This window comes from Macrobrachium rosenbergii, chromosome 36, assembly GCF_040412425.1.
Source record: "Macrobrachium rosenbergii isolate ZJJX-2024 chromosome 36, ASM4041242v1, whole genome shotgun sequence".
Lineage (NCBI taxonomy): Eukaryota > Metazoa > Arthropoda > Malacostraca > Decapoda > Palaemonidae > Macrobrachium > Macrobrachium rosenbergii.
In genome coordinates this window covers 18,266,406-18,288,141 of record NC_089776.1, presented here as the reverse complement: position 1 = coordinate 18,288,141, position 21,736 = coordinate 18,266,406, and the positions used below count along the sequence as shown (strand labels likewise).

The 21,736-nt window shown below is 38.4% G+C and overlaps 1 protein-coding gene across 1 annotated transcript in view; it reads left to right on the top strand.

Moving 5' to 3' along the window:
* Positions 1 to 21,736, top strand: part of LOC136824986 (ATP-binding cassette sub-family C member 10) — a 173,146-nt gene that overhangs the window by 104,865 nt on the left and 46,545 nt on the right. The window contains 8 exon segments of the mRNA XM_067080977.1: positions 6,252 to 6,399; positions 12,391 to 12,516; positions 16,463 to 16,605; positions 16,751 to 17,017; positions 18,935 to 19,052; positions 19,218 to 19,311; positions 19,474 to 19,577; positions 19,580 to 19,611. Of these exon segments, the coding sequence (XP_066937078.1) occupies positions 6,252 to 6,399; positions 12,391 to 12,516; positions 16,463 to 16,605; positions 16,751 to 17,017; positions 18,935 to 19,052; positions 19,218 to 19,311; positions 19,474 to 19,577; positions 19,580 to 19,611 (1,032 nt within the window).

The window sequence follows — 21,736 nt, the reverse complement described above, 5'->3', positions numbered from 1 at the left end:
TGATAAAATGGTGTTTCATTATACTTACCAAAACACTGTAACATAAAGGCCTCCTCCTCCCCGCAGGGGGAGACGTTATCTCAGGTTTTCACTAATTGTGTATGCCGAGAATGAAACTGACCTGGGTTCATGGGTATGTCGCCTTCCACACCATCCCCACCGGCATCCGGTGGGGGTCTCCGCTCAATTATATCAGCATTCCAAACAAAGTTTGAAAATTTATATCTCGGACGTGTCGATTTTAAGAGATAAAAGCTTTTACAGTGTTTTGGTAAGTATAATGAAACATCATTTTATCATAAAAATGTCATTTTTGCTGAGTGTTCATATAACACAATTGCCCATTCCATTCTCCAGGCTAAGGAGTTTGTGGTGCTGGAAGGCTTTAAGAATTTGGAAGAGTTATTGGAGTTTTTGACTAGCTGTGATAAAGGAACTTGAATGCTTCCAGGTAGATGCTGTATTCATTTACTAATGCAATGCTAAAGAAGAGAGAGCAGTTATGCTGTTATCTAACCTTGAAGGTATTGCTTTTTGAGAAGCTGGCTGTAGTTTTTGACTCAACTTTTGAATGCCTCCTTAATCCATCCAGTGTTGGAGTGGCAAACCTCAACAAGGTTACTCGGCAGACTCCATTAACTATGGAATCATTCAGCACAGTTCTTGCAGCAGTTCAGTAGATCACTTAGATGATTTCTTTGGATATGAAGGATGCGTATTTCCATGTCTCTGGAAACCCACTTAAACACAGATACCTTCGCTTTGTGTTTGCAGGGAACATATGTCAATTCAAGATGCTTTGCCTAAGCCTTAGTACAGCTTCTCAAGTGTTTACAATGGTGTTAGCTCCCATTTGTGGTGGGTGTCACCCTTCTGCGAATCAGAATTCTTCTGTGCTTGGACAGCTGGCTAGTTCTGGCCAATTCTTATCAAGGGAATCTGAGGCCCAAGGACCTCTTACTTTATCTGATCTAGTCTTTGGGCATTCTCATCAGTCTTCAGAAGTCATCCCAGGTTCCAACCCAGTCTATTCTCTATCTGGGGATGAGGATAGGTCCCTATAGTTTTCAGGCTTTTCCAGCAGAGAAAGGGGTAGACAACTTCTGGTGTCGTCTATGAGGATTTCAGCCTTTAAAGTAGCATCCAATAAAGCTATGGCTTTCTCTCTTAGGGTATATGGGCTCACTTAAGATGTTTGTTAACCTATCAGGACTCAGGATGAGACCAGTTCATATCATCCCAGAAGAGACTCGGGGAAGGAAGTCCCTTCCAGACTCATCAGTGAGTTTTTGGGTTGTTGTATAAGATGGCTTTATGCCAGCATGGGCTCTTGTTCATAGAATAGCTTGTAAGAGCAGTCCTCGGGAGACTAGAATGGTGGACAGATTGTTAAAGACTCCTTGCAGGGTCTATCTCTAAGCAAGGAACCCAGCCCTCACGTTATTTTCAGACGCCTCAGTGAAGGGTTTGGGCACATTTCCAGGGAATCTGGAAATATTGGTAGTGTGTTTGTCAGAAGAAAAGTTTCTGCATATCAACATTCTCAGGCCCTTGGCTCTGTGGTAGGGCCTTGAGTAGTATGAACACCTTATAAGAGACAAGGTGGTGGCATTCATCAGGAATCTTGGCAGCATGAAATCTGCTTTGTTGTTCCTCCTTGCAGAGAATGATCCTTGGTCAGGAACAGGGAATGTGATACTCATTCTCCTGCTCATTCCAGGGAAGAACAACTGTTTAGCTGACCAGCTCAGCAGAGGTTATCAGATTCTTGCAGTGCAATGGTCGCTGCACCTTCAAGTCTATCAAGCTAAATTGAAACTGGGATAACCAAATATAGACTTGTTTGCGACAGCTGAAAACAAGTAGCTTCCGATTTACTGCTCTACTTTCTAAGACCCTCAGGCTTGGGCAGTGGATGCTTTTCTCCAGGACCAGTCTGATGCCTTTCCGCCTTTTGCAACCATAAGAAAATTTCTCAACAAACTCAAAGAATCAAGGAACTACAGGGTAACTATTAATCCCATGATGGTCACAGAAAAAATGGTCTCCAGACCTCATGTGTCTGGCGGTGGATCTTCCTTTAATATTTCCTTTCACAATAGATCTACTCAAACAGCCAAACACCTTGAATTTTCATTAAAACCTTCACATGCTTCAGTTAACTGCAAGGAGAATATCAACTATGTCTTACGAGCCAGAGATTTTTGCAAGGTGTCTAGGGAGTCTATCCGTAAGCTGAGAAGAGACTCTACCCGTAATTTTTATCAGAGACAGTGGTTAGTTTATTCTTCCTGGTGTCAGTCTAGAAGGGTTTCTTGCACCCTTACCATTACAAATAACATTATAGAATTTGTCCATTTCTTACAATATGCTTAGAAGCTCTCAATTCCTATTGTTAGAGGATATAGATTGATGCTTCCCTCTGTACTCTTATCATGCTGAAATAGACATTGCTGACATTGTGGCTCTTAAAGAAGTCTTCAGATCTTTTGAGATTGAGGCACCTACGTTCCCATATCAACCTGTCTTGGAATTTAGATTTGATGTTAAATTTTTAATCGGCAGATCCATTTGAGCCATGTGAAAAGATTTCTTTGGAGTATTTAACTTTGAAGACACTTTGTACTAACTGTAGCAACTTCTAAAAGATTAAGAGAATTGCAGGCATTTTCACAAAACATAGTTTCATATAAGTAACTTACCAAGTAATTGCATAGCTATACTTTTCCTCTAGCGCAACAGCTGAAATTTGAAATTCACGGTAGCGCTTCTATTGTTTTTGTGTAGGTGACTAACCCCCCACTATCAGGGAACAATAGGAACAGCAAAACAGAGGAACTTACTTCTTTTCTGCCGGCCTTCGATGCAACATCGGATGTTTGTAGCAGCTTTGTTTGGATTATTTCACTGCTATTTTGGGAACATACTTCTGGGATTTGGTGATGTATTCACTTCTCTGGTAGCCTTCAAGCTTAGTTTAGTTACTTTACTGCAATTTGTTATTGCAGTTTGTAACTTTTAATGATGTCGGACTCTAGTTCCTCCAGCATTAGGTATTGTAGGGAGGGTTGTAAAACCCGCTTGACTAAAGCAACCTAAAATTCCCATACTATCTGCTCGGTATGTAGAGGACAAGTATGCACTAAGGATCTTACCTGTGATGAATGTAAGGATTGGGATGAAAGGAGGTGCAGTATGTAACGTTACGCTAAGTTTCCTGGTCAAAAACGAAACCCCATCCAACCCCTGGCCCTGTTCGTTCACCATTAAAAATCTTATGGACATCCTAGATCCAGAAGAAGAGGAAAGGGTCCTTTGCCCTGTTAGGACCCATAGGTATTACATGGACAGAACCAAGAGAATCAGAGGCCCTTCCAATATTCTCCAGTGCTCTTTCATGAATCCCTCTCGACCTCTGTGAGAAAATGCATTGTCATTTTTTCTTAGAAACCTTATTTCAGAGGCACACTTACAGATCCAGGAAGATGCCCTGCATGCCTTTAAGGTGAGGGCACATTAGATTAGGGCAGTCACCACCTCATATTCCTCAGGCATATGTCACTTTCAGCAATCCTTCAGTCAACTTACTGGAAGTGTAATTCCATTTTTGCCACTCACTATTTGAAAGAAATAGAGATAGTTTTTGAAAATTGCAGTACATTGGGCCCGTTATCAGCGGCTGGCATGGCATTGGGGAAGAAGCGTAGGAAGCATTCCTTCCTGTCCTTGACCTCTTCACCTTGAAATTAGGGTGTTGAGTTTTCTGGGGAGCTTAGGGGGTTACTTTGTACTTAGAGTGCCTGCCAGTCTTTAGTGGTTTGGTGATGGTTTTAGTTATTTTACAGTGTAGGTGACAGCGTTGTCTGGTATTCTTGTGTTTTGGTACTGCGCCCAGGGCAAGAGCAGCTATTCTTATGCTTTGTGAGTAATCAGAAGCCTCCTTTACTTCAAAGCCCCCACTAAAAGTAGAGACTACTCATGTCTATTCCGCCAAGTCGCTACAGGTCAAGATTAGCAGCGACCAGAGACAGCAATCACCTGCAGTAGCTCTCTTACTAGGTAATGAAACAACAGGCATTTTATTAATGCTAACAGATTTTATGTTTCAAATTCATCTTCATATATGTAATTCTAATAGCCACAATGCTCTCTTAACTTCTCGAATTCTTCACGCTTTTTTGGATATTCGAGAAGTTAAGAGGGCATTGTGGCTATTAGAATTACATATGTGTCTGGTAAAAGTGACCAGTAGATTCTACATATATCTTCATATATGTCCATATATCCCACCTCCTATCAATGTGGGATTCAGCTATGTAATTACTTGGCAAGTTATTTATATAAAAATGGTATTTTCATGATGAAATTAACTTTCATATATACTTACCAAGTAATTACAGATCAGAGCCCTCCCTTCCTCCCCTCTTATGGACATAAAAGCACAAAAGAAGCAAGCTCCTCTGTTTTGCTGTTCCTATTGTTCCCCAGTAGTGGGTCGGGTAGTCACCTAAACAAAAACAATAGAAGCGCTACCTCAAATTTCAAATTTAAGCTGCTGTGCGAGTGGAAAAGTATAGCTATATAATTACTTTGTAAGTATATATGAAGCTTAATTTTAACATGAACATACCATGTTCTTTGCAAGGAAATGCCTGGTTAAGGGAAATTACAATTCACTTGAATAGTTTAAAGTCTCTTAGAGGCAAAGTTAATAATTTGTTTTGTGGAGTTAGATGTCCTAACACCCTTATGTCTAAAAATCCAGTGTCCTTTTTTGTTTTCTGTTTGGTCAGATTTGCACATAAGCTTAATATTGGTCTGTTACCATTTTCTTCATGTAAATTCTTATAATGCAAGAGGTATTACTACTTCATTGATTATTTTTTATCTGTCTCTGTAAGACAAAATAAACATGGCACAATGGAGATGTAATTCCATTCATGTTGTGCATTATCCTAAAGACATGAAAATTTCATGTGAAAATTGTAAAGCTCCCCCTCCATTGATCATAATATGTGCATGGAGAGCAACCTTGTAGTCTCTTTTTAGTGGTGTACCTTTTAGTTTTTACTGTCATTTGTTGGGTTGTTGAACCTAGGCACATAGGTCTCTTTAACAATGCTTTGGTAGAGGCAGCTTTCTTGCTAAGGCTGCTCTTACTTTGTCATACTTGAGAGCTTTACTCCCTGAATGGGATTCACTTTCTGGCGTCAGTTTTATGGGTTTTATGTAAGAAACGTTTAGTTCACTTGGCTGAGTGGATTCTCTAGCTGCGCTAACCCACCATCTTTCTCTCAGTGTGGTAACCAGCTTTTACAACCTGTGCAGCCTCCTTACTACTTAGTGGGTTACCAAAAAGAAGTTTGACAAGAGCTAAAACATCCAAGACACACTTGGTGGAGAACAGGTGAACTAAACATTCATCAAGGTCAACTAAGTGATTGTCTTCATTGTTCTGAATGCTGACTGCACCTACTGGCATGAAGATATACTTTATATTGCAGTGTATAAGTTGAGTTGTAAAGATTAATTTTTTTTATTTTCAAAATTAGGGGATTGACTTGTATGACAGATATAATATCAACCTTTAAACATAGTTGTGCTAGCAACATCTGAATACCTCATACTGACCTTGTCAGGTTGTTCTCTTCATTTTAATCTTTTAATTCTTCTGCCATTCTTCTGGGAGATGTGAACTTCTGGAATCACATTACTGAGATTAAAAACATTATACAGTACAGGTATTATAGGAACAGATAGGAGATTGTTATAAAAATTTTTATTTTTCATAGATATATATAGTAAACTGGAGTCTTATAATAATTCCCACCTCAGCCACCCAACTTTGTCCCCGATGCCAAAAGAAAATGTGCTTAGTGATGGCTAGGGGGGTGAGGTTAGGTGTTTGTCCCCCTCCTAACTGCACCAAAAACTTTTTTTTTTTTTTTACTAATTTTCATTAACTTATTCCAGCTTGTGCTAAAGTATACTCTTGGTGTATACAGTACATACCTAAGAAAATACAAATTTACTTAAAAAAGCATCCTGTCTCCAGTTAAATATAATGCTTAAAAAACTTTGTTATGAAACAGTGTAGCATAGATTATACAGTATCTATTCTACAGTTTAACTAGCCTATGCCAAATGCCAGAGTCTTGATTTTGCATCCTGTATTAAGGAAAATTCTTATAGCACAAGTGAGAAAGATACAGTGCATTTTGTATTGAAATTGTAATTTGTCTCTTTTTAAGAATACTGTATCCTTATTTACAGGTCACTTGAGTGTTGAGATGATGTCTTTTAAGGACCGTCGTGTGGGTCTGCTCAAAGAAGTTTTGTCAATGATAAAGACAGTAAAGTTGAATGCCTGGGAAGGAACCTTCAAGGATCGTATTTTAGGTAATTAGTAGTATTAGTACTTCTGCTCTATCTTATTTAAGTCTTCATTGGTAAACCTTCAAGGATCGTATTTTAGGTAATTAGTAGTATTAGTACTTCTGCTGTATGTTATTTAAGTCTTCATTGTAAACCTTCAAGTCCTCAGTTTATGAAGCTCTGAGGAAGTCAGGGTTAGGATTATGTTTTCAAGTGTTTGGTATACCTTGGTATTAGTGCGGTTTGATTTTATTCAGAGTTGGCAAGTTTTGTGTTTCAGTCTTACGTGGACCAAATGTTTTAATTCTCGAGTTGCATGAAACTATTGTAATTTTGTTGGTTTGCTTTCAAGTGTCTTCAGTGTATATTGCATCATATTTGTACTATATCTTTATTCTTTCTGGTTACTGTAATCTTTCCATTATTAAAAAATGTGTTTTGAGTTCAAATTTCTTCTTGATATTCGGCAAAGATAGTTTGTGTCTTGGTAGATGTATACCGTATATCAGACTAATAAAGCATTTCATAATCTAATATTAAATAATGATTACTTAAAAATGTCTTTTATGAGAAACAGTACAAATGGCATCCACAGCCAAGGAACTGCATGGGAATATGTGAGTTGTTTGCCTTTTCCAGATTTCATTCTAGTGATATGCAAGTTGAGAAAAATTAAGATAAGTTGATGATATTTTTATCATTATTTTATTAAAACAGTATTAGATGTGCCAGCAACTCACCCTCAGCATGAAAAAACAGGTTTTGACATAGGAAAACCTATTTTTGGTAGTCGCTGTTGAGTCCTCAAGGAGTCACCCTTCCATGGTCTACCAGGGCTCAATGGTGACCAAACTAATATAAAAGAATTCTCTTTTAGCTGGTCTTGCGGCCGGGTATTGTGTCCTAGTGATAAACACTGTAACACATAATGGAGTATGTAATGGACTCAAAGATAAGGGGGCACTTTCCCAAATCTTTACCGCGAGGCTGTATACTCAGGTTCTTCCATTGCCAAAACCTGCTTAGAAGAAGTGATTAATGTGCATGCGCAGTCCACCATATTGTCGACAACAGACCCATGCAGAGACCAAGAAGCCTGACGTTCTGTTGGTCAATGCAGGATGATCCCTTTCCCAAATCCCATGCCTTTTTGTCTGGGAAGTGGGAGGGTTTGAGGACTCAACAGCAACTACCAAAAATAGGTTTTTCCTATGTCAAAACCCCTTTTTTTTTTATAGCAGTCTCTTGTTTCGTCCTAAAGGAGCTTTACGAAGAAATTGACAGATGACAAAAATGCTTAAGCTCTCAATTTTTAATCCCAACACCCCAAAGAAAAACATTTCTGGGCTGAGGTCAGGCCACAAGTTTCAAGCCCCATCCTTTATTCCAAATACTCCTCAGGTTTTGGTACCAAAGAACAAGAAACTATACACGAACTTATGTTTTAGGATGTAGTTCTGCAGTGGCTGACCTAAGCATGCTGAGTTTGGTTGCAGTACTGTCACCCTTCTCTCAGCAATAGTTAGCCTACTCACGGTCAATAAGACCCCTAGTTTCCTGCTGTAGCACCTAGTGGTTAGGACTAACCATGCCACCTACTGGTACACAGTGTAGTTGATTTTGTTCGAGCTCATGGCAATAATGTTTTTTAAAAATTATGTCTCACAAGAGACATTTCTGAAGAAGGCCAATGACGTACTGTCTTTCCTAATATCATGTTACCTAGGAAAGGAGTGTGAATTTGCCTTTCTAATGAGAGACACTACAATCATTCTCAGCCCTTGTAGGGAGAGTGGTTTGTTTATGCTAGGGTGTAAGAGAATCAAACCCTCTTGGATGTCTGCAGTGACTTCTAGGTAAACATTAAGTGCTTGAACCGACATAATGTTTTGTCTGATAAATTGAGTTTTCTTATCAAAATAGGGGATTGCCTCCTTAAAGGATTCTTATTCTTGGCTTAAAGGATTCTTATTCTTGGCTAGGAATGATGAACCTGGGTCCAACAATAATTGACGGTCAACTGTTTGCACGATGTATTGTCCCTGCCTAAGAAAGCCCAGTTCACTAATACGAGCCCCTGAAGCTAACACAATCAAGAAGATCGTATTGGGTCTGCTGAATTGAGGGGTTGATAGAAGTCTAAGCACTTTGTTCAGGGACCAAGCAATTGGAAGCCTTTCGGGAACAGGTCTTTGTAGTGCAAAAGACCAAAGAAGGGGAGTGACAATTTCTATATTAGAGTCAATCCCAAATCCATAAAGCAAGGGTTCCATTGTTGCTGCCTTGTAAACAGTGATTGTTGTAAAAGCAAGGCATTTGTCTTCAAAAAGGTATATAAGAAATTTTAAAAGCATTTCCATAGAAATCTCAACTTGGCTCTCAGTATGGGTATAATCTAACCATATCTTCCATTGTCGAATTGTCGGATAGACAATGTCTGCAGTTTTGCATTAGGTACTTAGCAATATTGGGTGAGTAATTTTCACAGTAGACAGTATTTAAAAAATCCATTCATGAAGACCTCGGCTCATAATGGGGGATGCGTAGACGACTTTCCCTCTTAATGTCTGGGATAGAGCAGCAGACGGGAGTGGAATCGATCTCTTCTCCCGTAGTTGGAGTAATAGGAACCAATACCTATTTGGCCAATTTGGGGCTTTAAGTATTCCTTTGAAGGTTAGAAGCTTGCTCAAAACCTTTGAAATCTGGGACAATGGAGGAAAAAGGTATATCGTCCTCCGTTTGTTCCAGTCTTGTAGAAAGGCATCTCTTGCTGTTGCTTGACTGTCCAAGTTCGGAGACACATGCACTGGGAGTTTTGTGATTCTTGGATGTTCTTGTATGTGGCAATCAGGTCCACTTTTGGTTGTGGAAGCCTGTCGGCTGTTGTTTGAAAAGAGTGGTTGTCCAATATCCACTCTGTTGAGGCTGTTGTTTTCTTTGATAGAGTCCATTATTATGTTAAGAGACCCTGTGAAGTGAATTGCAGACAAGTACCACTTCATTGCGTGCACCATCCAAAGGATGGCTAGCACTATCATATTGAGAGGAGGTAAATGTGATCCCAACCTCTTGATGCAGGACATTATAGTCATTTTGTCTAGATTCAACAAAATGTGACTCTTATGGAGGTTTGAGTTTTGTTTTTTGGGTGGGGATGAGATATGACAATTCCTCAGAGTAGCTAACCACCTCCCTACCACCTGACGATCCTCCCAATGTCTTCCCCAACGTGTCAGCGAGGCATCTGTGTATTGTAACTCTTACAGATGGAGGAGTCAGGGTGACCTGTTTTGCCAGAGATTCCTTCCGGGTCCAAGGCCAAAGTATCTCCCCAACTTTTTTATCCTTTTGATGAGGTCAGTCTTGCATCTTTTTTCTCGCATGCGATAGCCAGAATTTTTTGATGTTTTAGTTGCAATCTGAGTATTGGATCTAAGGGATCTGATTTCCGAGGCGCAATCTCGGATTCAGAAGGACATTTTGCCTTCTTTGAAAGTGAAAGTGCATGAAGTCCGAGCAGTCGCTACCTCTCTCACTTTCAGGCATAATATGTCCCTTTCGTCCATTCTTCAGTCAACCTTTTGGAGGTGCAAATCGATCTTCACATCTCACTACTTAAAAGAAGTTGAAATAGTGTTTGAGAATTTTAGTACCCTTGGGCCATTATCAGTGGCTGGCATGGTATTAAAGGAAGAAGTATAGAAAGCATTCTTTCTTTCCTCTGTCTCTTCGCCTTGATGGAGGGTGTTGAGTTTTGGGGAGCCTGGGGTTACTTTGTACCTGGAGTACCCAACATTCTTAGTGGATGGGTAGTGGTTTTTTTTTGTCAGTATAGGTGACAGCGTTGTCTGGTTATTTGTTATGTTGGTACTGTGCCTAGTTCAAGGTCATCTATGTATGTCTTGTCACCAATCAGGCCTATCCTCCATCGCAAGACACCCACTTATGTAGAGGTAACCCACCGCTCAACCGCCACACCACTACAGGTTAAGATGAGTGCCAACCAGAGGCAGTATTCACCTGCAGCAGCTCTCTTACCAGGTAAGGAATCAATAAGCATTGTTTCAATGCTAGCAATCCTTTCTATTTCAAAGTCATTACCATACCTTAATGTTTTGGAGTAGAATATGTCCATATATCCCACCCCCTATCAATGTGGGATTCAGCTATGCAATTACTTGGTAAGTTACTTATATGAAAATGATATTGTCATCATAAAATTAAGTTTCATATATGCTTACACTAGCACCTATAGTTGTGGCAGGAGATATTTCCCCTAGTCTTCCCCTTATGTGCTACGACCAGATACAGTATAAGTTTTCACTATCGACCTCATCCTGGAGTTTGTACATGGTAATATCATTCTCTGCTTTTGATTTGATTGCATTATTATGCTTAGTTGTATTTGATTTGTTTTTCTTAGGTAGGGACAAACAAAGTTCATTAGAGTAAATAATGTTGGACTTAGGTTGCAGAGCCATTGCTCCTTTTTGGAGAAAGCTACCCTGAGCTGATCAAGACCCACCTTTTTTCAGGAAAAATTGGTGGTGTTGTTTTTGGGTGTGAGGTGCCACAGCAATTCATTTAGGTGGGTGGTAACTCTTTAGGGATCATGTTTAGTTGTGGTTTTAGCTCCCATCAGCTCTGCAGACCTGATGCACGGAGGCCAAACTTGCCATTGTGCATTGCACAATATGCAATAGTAGACCTCACCTGATGAAGATCCTTATCTGACAAGAACTTGCCATAGGTTCATATTCATCAGGTAAGCAGCGATAAGGATATTTCTAATGTCTGGTATATAATTTGGTTATAGGGAAATCTCTTACCCTCCTCCAACACTCAGTGTTGGAATCAGCTAATGATAGAGGGTAAGTTTCACCTCAAAATGAATGATTTTTGTGATAAAATCAGTTTTTTAGGTACTTACCCTCTATCACAGAGATCCCTCCCTCCTTCCCTCGTAAGAGATTAAGAGAAGAATGACAACCAAAACATTCGCTCTTACCCCCACCCTCCAACTACTGGGAGCATTTGTTAACGATTATTTCAGTTTTAACACTGTAGAACCTGCGCCAAGTAGCCGCACATAAAGCTAATGATAGAGGGTAAGTACCCAAAAATTTTATTTTTTCATAAAAATCATTATTTTTATCGTCTTTCAATTTATATGCAGTTAATCTGTGTCCATCTTTGTTATTTCCACCCTCTGATTACTAAGTGTCTGTGAATCCTTGCCAGCATAAATAAGCTGTCTCATATCTTTAATATTCTGGAAATAGCAATCACTCTGAGAACCTAAAGAGTTGAAGTATAGTTTTATTTTGTTATTACAGTGGACCCCCTCCTATTCGTGGTTCTGGATTTGGGACTTCACCTATTCACGGATATACCCACATTATTCGCAGAAAATTCGCCATCTGCAGAATTTTTCATAGAGAAATATTCAATAATTACTGTATTTTCATATTTTCATGACTAAATACTTTTTTCATGATAAAACTATTAAAATATGTTTAAGTGTTTTTAGAGGGTTTTTTGGTGTTTGAACTATCAAAATAGGCAGTTGCAGGCATTTTTAGAGGGGTGTCAAGCATTCACGGATTTTAGCTATTCGTGGGGGTTGTGGTCCCTATCCCCGCGAATTTTGGGCGACGACTGTATTGTACTTTTATTTTTTTATATTATATTATTTCATAGCTTTGTTGACTACAGTCTTGCACCCATTTATTAATCACTTTTAATGGTTATTTTTATGACCCTGTATTGATCACTGTAATTAGTGAGTTTTGCTCTGCTACGGTTATCATGCTTGTATTCTGCACATGTAGTACCTTATACCTGTATATGCCTCTCAGTCATATTAGATTATGTGCTTTTAAAGTTGAAAGTTTTCTATAATTAATAAATTATGTGAATGTCATGAGGACTGACTAGGTTTTTTATGTTTGAACTAAAGATTATTCTCAGTAATTATATCTGGGCTGACTCTTAGTTTATATTGATTTACAGATGAGCGATATGGGGAGGTCAAGGCCTTGGCAGGACGAAAGTATTTAGATGCGGCTTGTGTTTATTTTTGGGCTGCAACACCTGTGCTCATTCCAATATTTACATTCTCTACCTATATTGCATTAGGTAAGAACTTTTATAAGAGGTGAGATGAATTAGTTTTAATGTGAGCATTATTGATTGTCTTGTTACAGTATGTCATTGTAATTTTTCTCTTAATTCAGATGTTCATTTGTAGAGCATTATTCTTGTCAGCCATTGGTTGAAATTGTAAACCCCACTTGGTGCCAGTAAACTATTCAGTGATAGAAATTAATGAACAGTCACGTTCCTTTTGATAACAGGAGAAAAGATCCATTAGTGAAGTTTGCATTTTATATTTTCTCCTGTTATATACACAATTTTATATCAAAACTATTTATGCAATACGCAATACTCTGTCATCTTCAGAGTATTCTTGGGATATGATTTTCGGTACTTTGATTTCCTTTTGATACATTACATAATTTCTACCCCATGATCTCATCCACAGTACATTTTATACCTCTACAGGTCCTCACTAACCCTTTGCCTTGTGTCGTTCTGGGAATTTTCAGTAATCCTTCTCTCACAGTCCATAAGCTCAGATACAGTTAAGTTAAGTATATCTTAGTTTAACCAGACCACTGAGCTGGTTAACAGCTCTCCTAGGGCTGGCCCGAAGGATTAGACTTATTTTTACGTGGCTAAGAACCAACTGGTTACCTAGCAACAGGACCTACAGCATATTGTGGAATCCGAACCACATTATGACGAGAAATTAATTTCTATCTCCAGAAATAAATTCCCCTAATTCTTCATTGGCAGCTCGGAGAGTCGAACGCTGGGCCAACAGCGTGCCAGTCGAAAGCTCTACCACCCCTCCAAAGAAGAACTAGCTCAGATACAGGTAATCCCCAGTTATCGGCAGCCTCGGTTATTGGTGATCTGGTTTTACACCGCTTGTCTAGTGACGACAATAACTGGGTTTTCGGTGACGAAAACTGGATTTTCGCTGCTATGTGCCAATATCCACTTATTGGCACCAATAACCAAAGATTAGTGCTGATACCCAACTAACAGAGTTGCCAATCCCCGCTTATTGGTACCAATAAGCGGCGATATTCGTTGATTTCCGGTTATCGGTGATTTTCAGTTATCATTACACCATCATGAACGGAACCCCCGCTGATAACCGGGCACTGCCTGTAGGTCTGACCCATTTAGAGCTAACCTGATGATGTTGTTGAAGCTAATAAATGTTTTGTTTCATGATGCTGTAGGTAGTGAGTTTATGGATATGATTAGAAGAGCAAACTGCTTAGCACAGCTTTTGGACTGCAAAAGGAGGATTACTAAAAATCCCCATATTGAAGGATGGCGAAGGGTTAGTGAGAACCCCGTGGAGGTATACAGTACAACAAACTGTGGAGGAGATCAAGGGCTAGAAAATATATAAATTGGAGGTTACCAGACTTTCCTTCATATTTATGCCAGATAAAAGAATATCAAGGTAAAGAAAATACAAAATATTTGTACCTTTTATTATGTCTTAACTAAATGCTGTTTTGGCCACTGAACTCTCCAGTGGTTACTGATATCCTAAAGTTGTGGTTCTCCTGGAAAGATTAGAGGTAGAACCATCACGTATAGAATGCAATAAGGTTGATTCCTTCATGGGCTAATGAGATAACGTGGAGGTGTATGCCTTTGCTTTGCTACTGTGCTCAGGAAGGCTTAGGACAAGATATTATTGTGTAGCAACCTCATTGTGATATATATAGTGAATGTGATATATATAGAGAATGTGAATGTCATCAGAATGTAAATGGCGCATGATTGTACTGTTCATTTTTATAATACAATAATATGACAAAAATGTACAGATAGTCCCCGGTTATCAGCGATCCGGTTATCGGTGAGATGGGGAAGTGATGAAAATGCAATTTTCAAAAATCACTGATTTGCAGATTGGTGAAATACTAACATGACCAATAACGAAAAAATCAGCAATTTTTTTATAAGTCGCTAAAAGTGCGATTTTCGGTTATAACAAAAATGGAACCCCTCTGATAATCAGGGACTGCCTGTATATCTAAATGCATTAAGTAAAACACCAGTTTTATTTAAATTAACATTTTGAAAATGCACTTTGGCTTTTGTAACTATTGATGTAAAAAAGTATATCTTAGTTTAACCAGACCACTGAGCTGATTAACAGCTCTCCTAGGGCTGGCCCGAAGGATTAGATTTATTTTACGTGGCTTAGAACCAATTGGTTACCTAGCAACGGGACCTACAGCTTATTGTGGAATCCAAACCGCAATACAGCGAGAAATGAATTTCTGTCACCAGAAATAAATTCCTCTTATTCTTCACTGGCCAGTCAGAGATTCGAACTGGTGGCCAACAGTGTGGTAGCTGAGAACGGAACCTGCTAGCCCAACGAAGAACTTACTATTGATGTAGCAGTTGACAGCCTAACCAGGGCCATGATCACACACACACATTATGTGGCTCTGGTCACCTCGGGTATGATACATACTAATAAAATTTGATAAATAATTATTTCAGAAAGTCACACGATACAAGAGTACTGTATACAGTAAACATGAAATTTTACATTAAGTGGGACCAGAAATGGCTTAAGAGATTGTAAACCTGTATTGATAATAGCCAGCAAAAAACAAATTTAGCTAGAAGAGCGCACGCACACACACACACACACACACACACTAGCTAAATATGAGAGCTGATCTTCCTGTGGAGAACCGTGAGCCAAGAATATGATCACAGTTGTGAAAATAAAGAAACAATTAAAGCAGTGAATGTTGTTAAAGGAATCAAATCATTGACAAAACAGGTCTTAAAACACTCGAGGAAGTAGGAAAAGTGTTGTTGATCTGGACAAATGAAAAATAGCAATGGTAGTGTTACCGAGGCCATGGTTTGTGAAAATTGAAGTTGCTTTATACAGTATTTAATTGTGTTAAATCTAATTATTGTTTTCTTTATGTACAATTTTGTTGTGTAAAAGTAAAATACAAGCCCATCATCACAAAACTGCCTTTTAAAATGGTATTGTTTGGGGTGCCCTGGTACAAATTAATTTACATTATTCTTTAGGGGAAAAATACTTGGTACTCGTTTTTACTGGCACTCAGTGTGCCTTCTGGAATCAATTAACAACGAGTACAGTACAAGATGCAATATCACTATATAAATGAGAATAGCATAAAATACAAAAAAGAAAATCTTATGTCAAAACAAAACAAAACAAAACAAGCTGCAGCAATTTCTCCGACACCAGCGAATGAGTTTGTGTGTTCATGCATACCCTGTACACACGATTGAGTTTCACTTTTGGGTTGTAAAAACAAGAAAAAAGAGAAAATAAAAATATAGATGAGAATAGCATAAAATATAACAACAAGAACCAAAACAAGCTGTAGCAAGTTTCCCAATGCCAGCGAATGAGGTTGTGCATTTGTACGTACCCTATGCAAACTATAATTCTTTTGGGTGGTAAAAATTGAATTTGAGGAAATACCGTACAGTAAAAAAATATAGATGCAGTAGCATAAAATGTATTAAAAGAATTCCAAGATGAAGAAAATGGAAACCTGACATGTAAATGTGCTTAGTTGCAAATAACAGCTCTTCACTTTGGAAGCTACACTGATGAATGTCAGTCAACAGAATTATCTGTCCTGTTTATTTTGCCCATGCTTCATCAAAATTTCATTTGATTTTCATTTAATATTTCTTTTTTCCTTATTAACCAACTTGTACTGATTTACAGGGTATTTTAAGGGTAGGATGAGGTGGTCAGTTGTTGAATTATTTGTATTCTAACCTAACCAGTCTGTAATTCAAGAAAATCACTAATCTGGTGCCCTGCAGGTCCCAGTGATGGCAGATTAGTGATGATCAACCTGTACTATAAGCAGACAGTAAACAGTGACTGAACACATTAGAATCATTGAAGGCTACAAGTGTGTAAATGTTGGACTTGAATAAAAATTACATATTACAATTCATCTTTCATGTACAGGTAATCCTCTGGACCCTGCAAAGGTATTTACTGCCGTTGCTCTTTTCAACATGCTGATTATGCCCCTAAATGCTTTTCCATGGGTCATTAATGGCCTAGTTGAGGCTTGGGTTTCACTAAAGCGAATTGAGCGACTCATGAAGGTGAGTAGATTTTTGTGTTATCTTCTTGATAGATAAGGTTTTTATGTCTAGATTTTCTAAATATCTTTAATGTATATAGAATAGTATTGTGTGGTGGGGGTTGACTTTAAAAATGTCTTCAAAGTTAATAGCTTTCTTTTCTCAGCTTCCAGAACAGGATCTAATGAATTACTACACTGTAGTTCCTGAAATGAGTCACAAGGAGTCAGAACTTCAGATCCTTATAACAAATGGAAATTTTAGGTGGACAGAAATGGGTAACCCAAGAAAGGACCGTCATGTTCGTTTTAGGGACCAAGATTCCTCTCCAAGTGGGTCACAGATGTCACTTATTGAGTCTCAGAATGCATTTACCTTTGAAGAAGAAGTCATGCTTCCCATTCTTCGGAATATTAACATGCAGATGAGCAAGGTTTGTAGAATATTTTAGGCAATTAATACTGCTTTGTAAGAGCTGAATCTTTTTTTGGATAATTTTATTAAGACAGGAAGATGTATGATGTGAGTTTGTTTTCCTGTTTGAGTTTTGTATATTTTTAGGATTAGTCACAGATTTGACCCTGTTTGTAGTAAGACTAGAAATAAGTGAAGTTTATTTTTCCTTAAATAAGTACCATTCTGTAAACACTGACACTATTTATCCAAAAATTATGCATATATCCATGAAAATCATATGCAAGACAGTAAAACATATAAAGTACGTATAAGGATGTAAATTACACAGGCAGTACTGACAGCTCCAAATCATCTACTACAGGTCTTTCTACAATATTCTTTGATGAAATGAGTCAGTGCTCTTTACATAGTACATATACTGTAATGCCACAATTTTGGCAGCAGAAGTGTCTACAATTTGGTCAGCAGTTAAGCATTAAAAATATATCCTCACAGAAAATGTAATTTTCAGTGTATCTAAAGAAGGCCTTCATGATGACAATTCTTATTAATTTTTCCTGCACAAGTTATACAAAGTTGGTAATAAGGTACAAATGCTATAAATAATTTTTTTGATGCAGCACAGGGTATGTAATGTAATAGCCTGGCAGTGGCTAGCACTTCTTATTCGTTGTTCCCAAGCTTAGGGTTAGTTGCTCTGACAAATACTCTCTAACTTTGTCTGTCAAAAGCATCTTCCTTTGCTAAACCCTTTTTCTCCAAATCAGACATGCGATTTCAACTCTCTGACAGCAGCTTGTTACATCTTCAGATATGAATTGATGTTTGTGAACACATGCTTTGTAAATATAGTAGTTACAAACTTGTCATTTATATTTAACTTAAAACTTAATGGGTGTTCACACTAAATAGACTGTGTCCCAGTGAGATGATTTAAATCTAAAAATCAAATGGTTCCATTCAGTTTATGCAATAGTCAGTCATCGAAAATACACAAGCGAAGTTTTGTGGACATCTGAATGCAAGTTTAAGGAAGGGCCAAATATTAATAAGCATGTGTTACTACTGTATCTGGTCCTGAAGTCTAAGTCTGCATGCATTCAATATTTCTTTGACAGCTTTCCATCTGATGTGTGAGTGATACACTCAACTTATCAAAATTTTTAATATATAGTTTTATGAGCAAGTCATCACTTATCATCATTATAAACTAATTTAACCCTTACTGGCTGGGCATGATCATGTGAGGAACAGTGATAGCTCTAGATGTTTGATCTGGCTCGCCTCAGGTGAGAATCAGTATTTTGTACCATACAGTTTGATCAAATTTTGTGGGATTAATGTTCAAATCACTTGAATGGGCCATAAATGACTTATGGCAACCCTTGCGGCAACACTAGTACCTCAATACAAGATAGAGGGACATCTTTTACATATTTGCTCATAAATATACCCAAGGATTGCTGTTGGTTTTAGTTCTTATGTTTTACAACAGTATGTCAGCTATACAGTAATTGTAATTTTGTAAACTAAAGCACAAAGAAATATTAGAAAAAACATCTCCCCATCTCAATACATATAGTAAATATTTACCATGAATATACTCAGGATTTGTTTGCCCAGTTTAGGGGTGTTCTTAATATATATTTTAGCCTGGCCTGTAAGGGTTAATGAGACCACTGAGTTGCATTCAGTACTCTGATAAGGCATGCTCAAAGTATTCCTTGTGATTTGGGTGGAAAGTGGAGCAAGGTGAAGTTGAAAGTTGGACAGCCAGATACGAAGAAACCAAAGAGAACTGGAGATAAGTAAAAGAGAGAGAATAGTATTGAGTGTTAGGGTATGATTACACTTTGTGTACTGTGCTTTATCCTTGATTTGTGTATTGTTTATGACAGCATTGTTATGAAAACTTATTTTTAATCTCCAAAAGGGACAAGTTGTGGCAGTTGTTGGCCGTGTTGGATCTGGCAAGACATCCCTTCTTAATGCTATTTTAGCTGAAATGAACAAGTCTCATGGTGTTGTAGCAGTAGCAGCTTTGCATACTGGTAAGTTTCTCTCTCATTTTCACTTCCTTGGTTTTTCACAAGTATGTAGTCTTTTTTTCCTTGATTTTGCATTAAGTTTTGCTGTATGTTTTATGAATTCATATTTATGAAATATATAGAGTTGCATTGCAGTATTTACATGTTTTAACAAAATGACAATTTCAGGTTTTGGTTTAGCCACACAGCAGCCATGGATACAGAATGCTACCATCAAAGATAATATTCTGTTTGGAAGTAGTTTGGAAATTAGCCGATACAAGTAAGAAATTCTGTTTAAGTATATTTTTGTTATTTTTTACAGGAGCATTGGTTTTAATGCTCTTTGTATTAAAGTTTTGAATTAGATATCATAGTCAAGTATTGGAATTCATTTAAATATTGGTCATGTAATTGTCTTAACTGATTTTCATTTTGTTGCCAGAGCTGTCATAAGTGCTTGTGCATTGGAAGATGACCTGAGAGGATTTTCTCGAAAAGATGAAACAGTTTGTGGAGAAAATGGAGCGTTGTTGAGTGGTGGACAAAAGAGCGGGTTGCTTTGGCAAGAGCTGTTTATCAGGTATTTATTTTGGTCTTAGCATTCAGTAGGGAATCCTGTGTTATGATAGTAGTTTTTGAATCTCTGACTCAAAGTCAAGGTTCTGATTACTTTTGAAAATATTTTATTGTACAAATGTGTTGAATTTTGTTTGTGCAAATCATGTAGCTTATCCTCACACTCTCCTCCCCCCAATCCTTGACTTGTTGCCATTTTGGGGTGACTGAGGGCAGAATTGGAATATATTTGTTCATTGTTGATGCATTCAATCTTCAGAAATATATAATTATATATAATTCCACAAAGTACTAGGAATGTTCCCAGATGATGTGCAGCTGTCTTCCTCTCATGAATTGTGTATTGTTACGTTATTTCAATTTTTGACATAGACTTAGTATCCCATCATAAAATGTGATTAGTATCAATGTGTTAGTCTGTAAAAATGATGCATTACATATTTGCACAAGGTTTCAGTAGGGGGTTTTTTAAATTTTCATAGACCTTACAAAATGAGTAAAAATATTGCCCTAGTGCAAGCTGAAAATAGTCACTGAAATATTTTGGTTAATTGGAGGTAGGCTAGTGAGTAGGTGGATACCCCCTTTGTAAGCTGACCCTTCTTCTTCAGTTGTGGTCAAGCTTAAGAAAGTCCTGCTGTGCTCTTGCTGACCGTCAAGTTGATAAGTCTTTCATTTTATATAATGTATGTATGTTTTTTTTTGTGCAACATGCATTTGAATAAGAAAAGTGAACAGTTAAAGGTGGTGAGGATTTAAGCAGGTGTTTGGCTGCGTTTTTTGTCCTTGGTGTTAGTGTAACCAGTTTTGTTATTCTGCAGTTGTTAACTCCTGCTAGGGGTGTGCTGGCTGGTCTCCTTTGCACTTTGGAGGTTCATCAGCAGTGGAGGAAGGTCTGAAGAAGTTCACCAGTTTCTTTGAGGAGGGATTACTCCTCCTTGTATACCACTGAATTGTTTTGGCTCCTTGACTGCCCTGCCTTCTGCTTGTTCTCTTTGGCTTGCCAAAGGGGTTACATATGTGATGGCAGGTAACCAGCCTGCACTCTCTGACAGTGCCAGGCCAGTGCACATGCAAAGCTGTCCTTTAAGTAAGGCTGCAGCATGTGCATCGTTCCCTTCTTTGCTACTGGTTTCACTGGAATGCTGGCAGTCATTTTCATCCCATGGTATGTGCAACCCATCTTTTGCTGCTGTTTCTACTAAGGAACTTGACAACACTCTTTAGCCTCCTGTAATGGTCGTCTTGCCTCTGGAGATAACTCTGGAGGACCATGCACAGGGTTTACTCCTGCAGTGGTACTACCTTAACATGTCTCTGCTGTAGTTGAACATTCCTCAACATGCCTTCTACTGCAGTTGAACAGCGTAAGACTCATGGATAGGAGTAAGGTGAAGAAAAGTAAGTGTGTATCTTCCTTCTCTTCCTCCTCCTTTTCTGCCCTTTCTTTCTTCCATAGGAAGAAGAAGAGGTCTCAGAAACCCTTTCACAAGAAGTTCTGTTGTTCTGCAAGTGAGCACCTCTCTTCCAGGGTTGACAACAGCATTCTCTCACTTGCAGCTGGGATGTCTGTCGTAGGTAGGGTAGACACTGGGTTCTCTGAGGGTGCTTGTGGACCACTCTCTCTCCATTTTCCTTCCAGGACATGAGGACTATTTCAGGCTCTTCCGTCCGTACTTTTGCTGAGGTATGCAGAGAAGAGCTGACATTGCATCTCTCGGCTCGTATATAGTTTTCAGATCATGTGCATACAAAAAGAAGGTACATATGCAATAAGTCACAGCTGTACAATACCATTAGATATCATTTTTCCTGGTATGTCCAAATTCCTGACAAATGCATGCAGACAGGTTTCATGCACAAAATGGCTGCAGCATTACAATAGCGCTCAGCACGTTTACAATCTGGTGCAAGACCCTGCGAACCCGCAAGCCGAGCTTGGTTTGTCCATTATTCTCATTATGTATGTACAGGCATAGAGTTCATGTGTTAAAGGTCACTGCATTACAATAATGATGGGTACCATTATGATTTGTATGATCCTTTAGGCCTTTGGGCTCTGCGTGGTGTATCCAAAACTCCTAGATCGTGTACATGTGTTACAGGGAACAGATCAACACTTTTTTTTG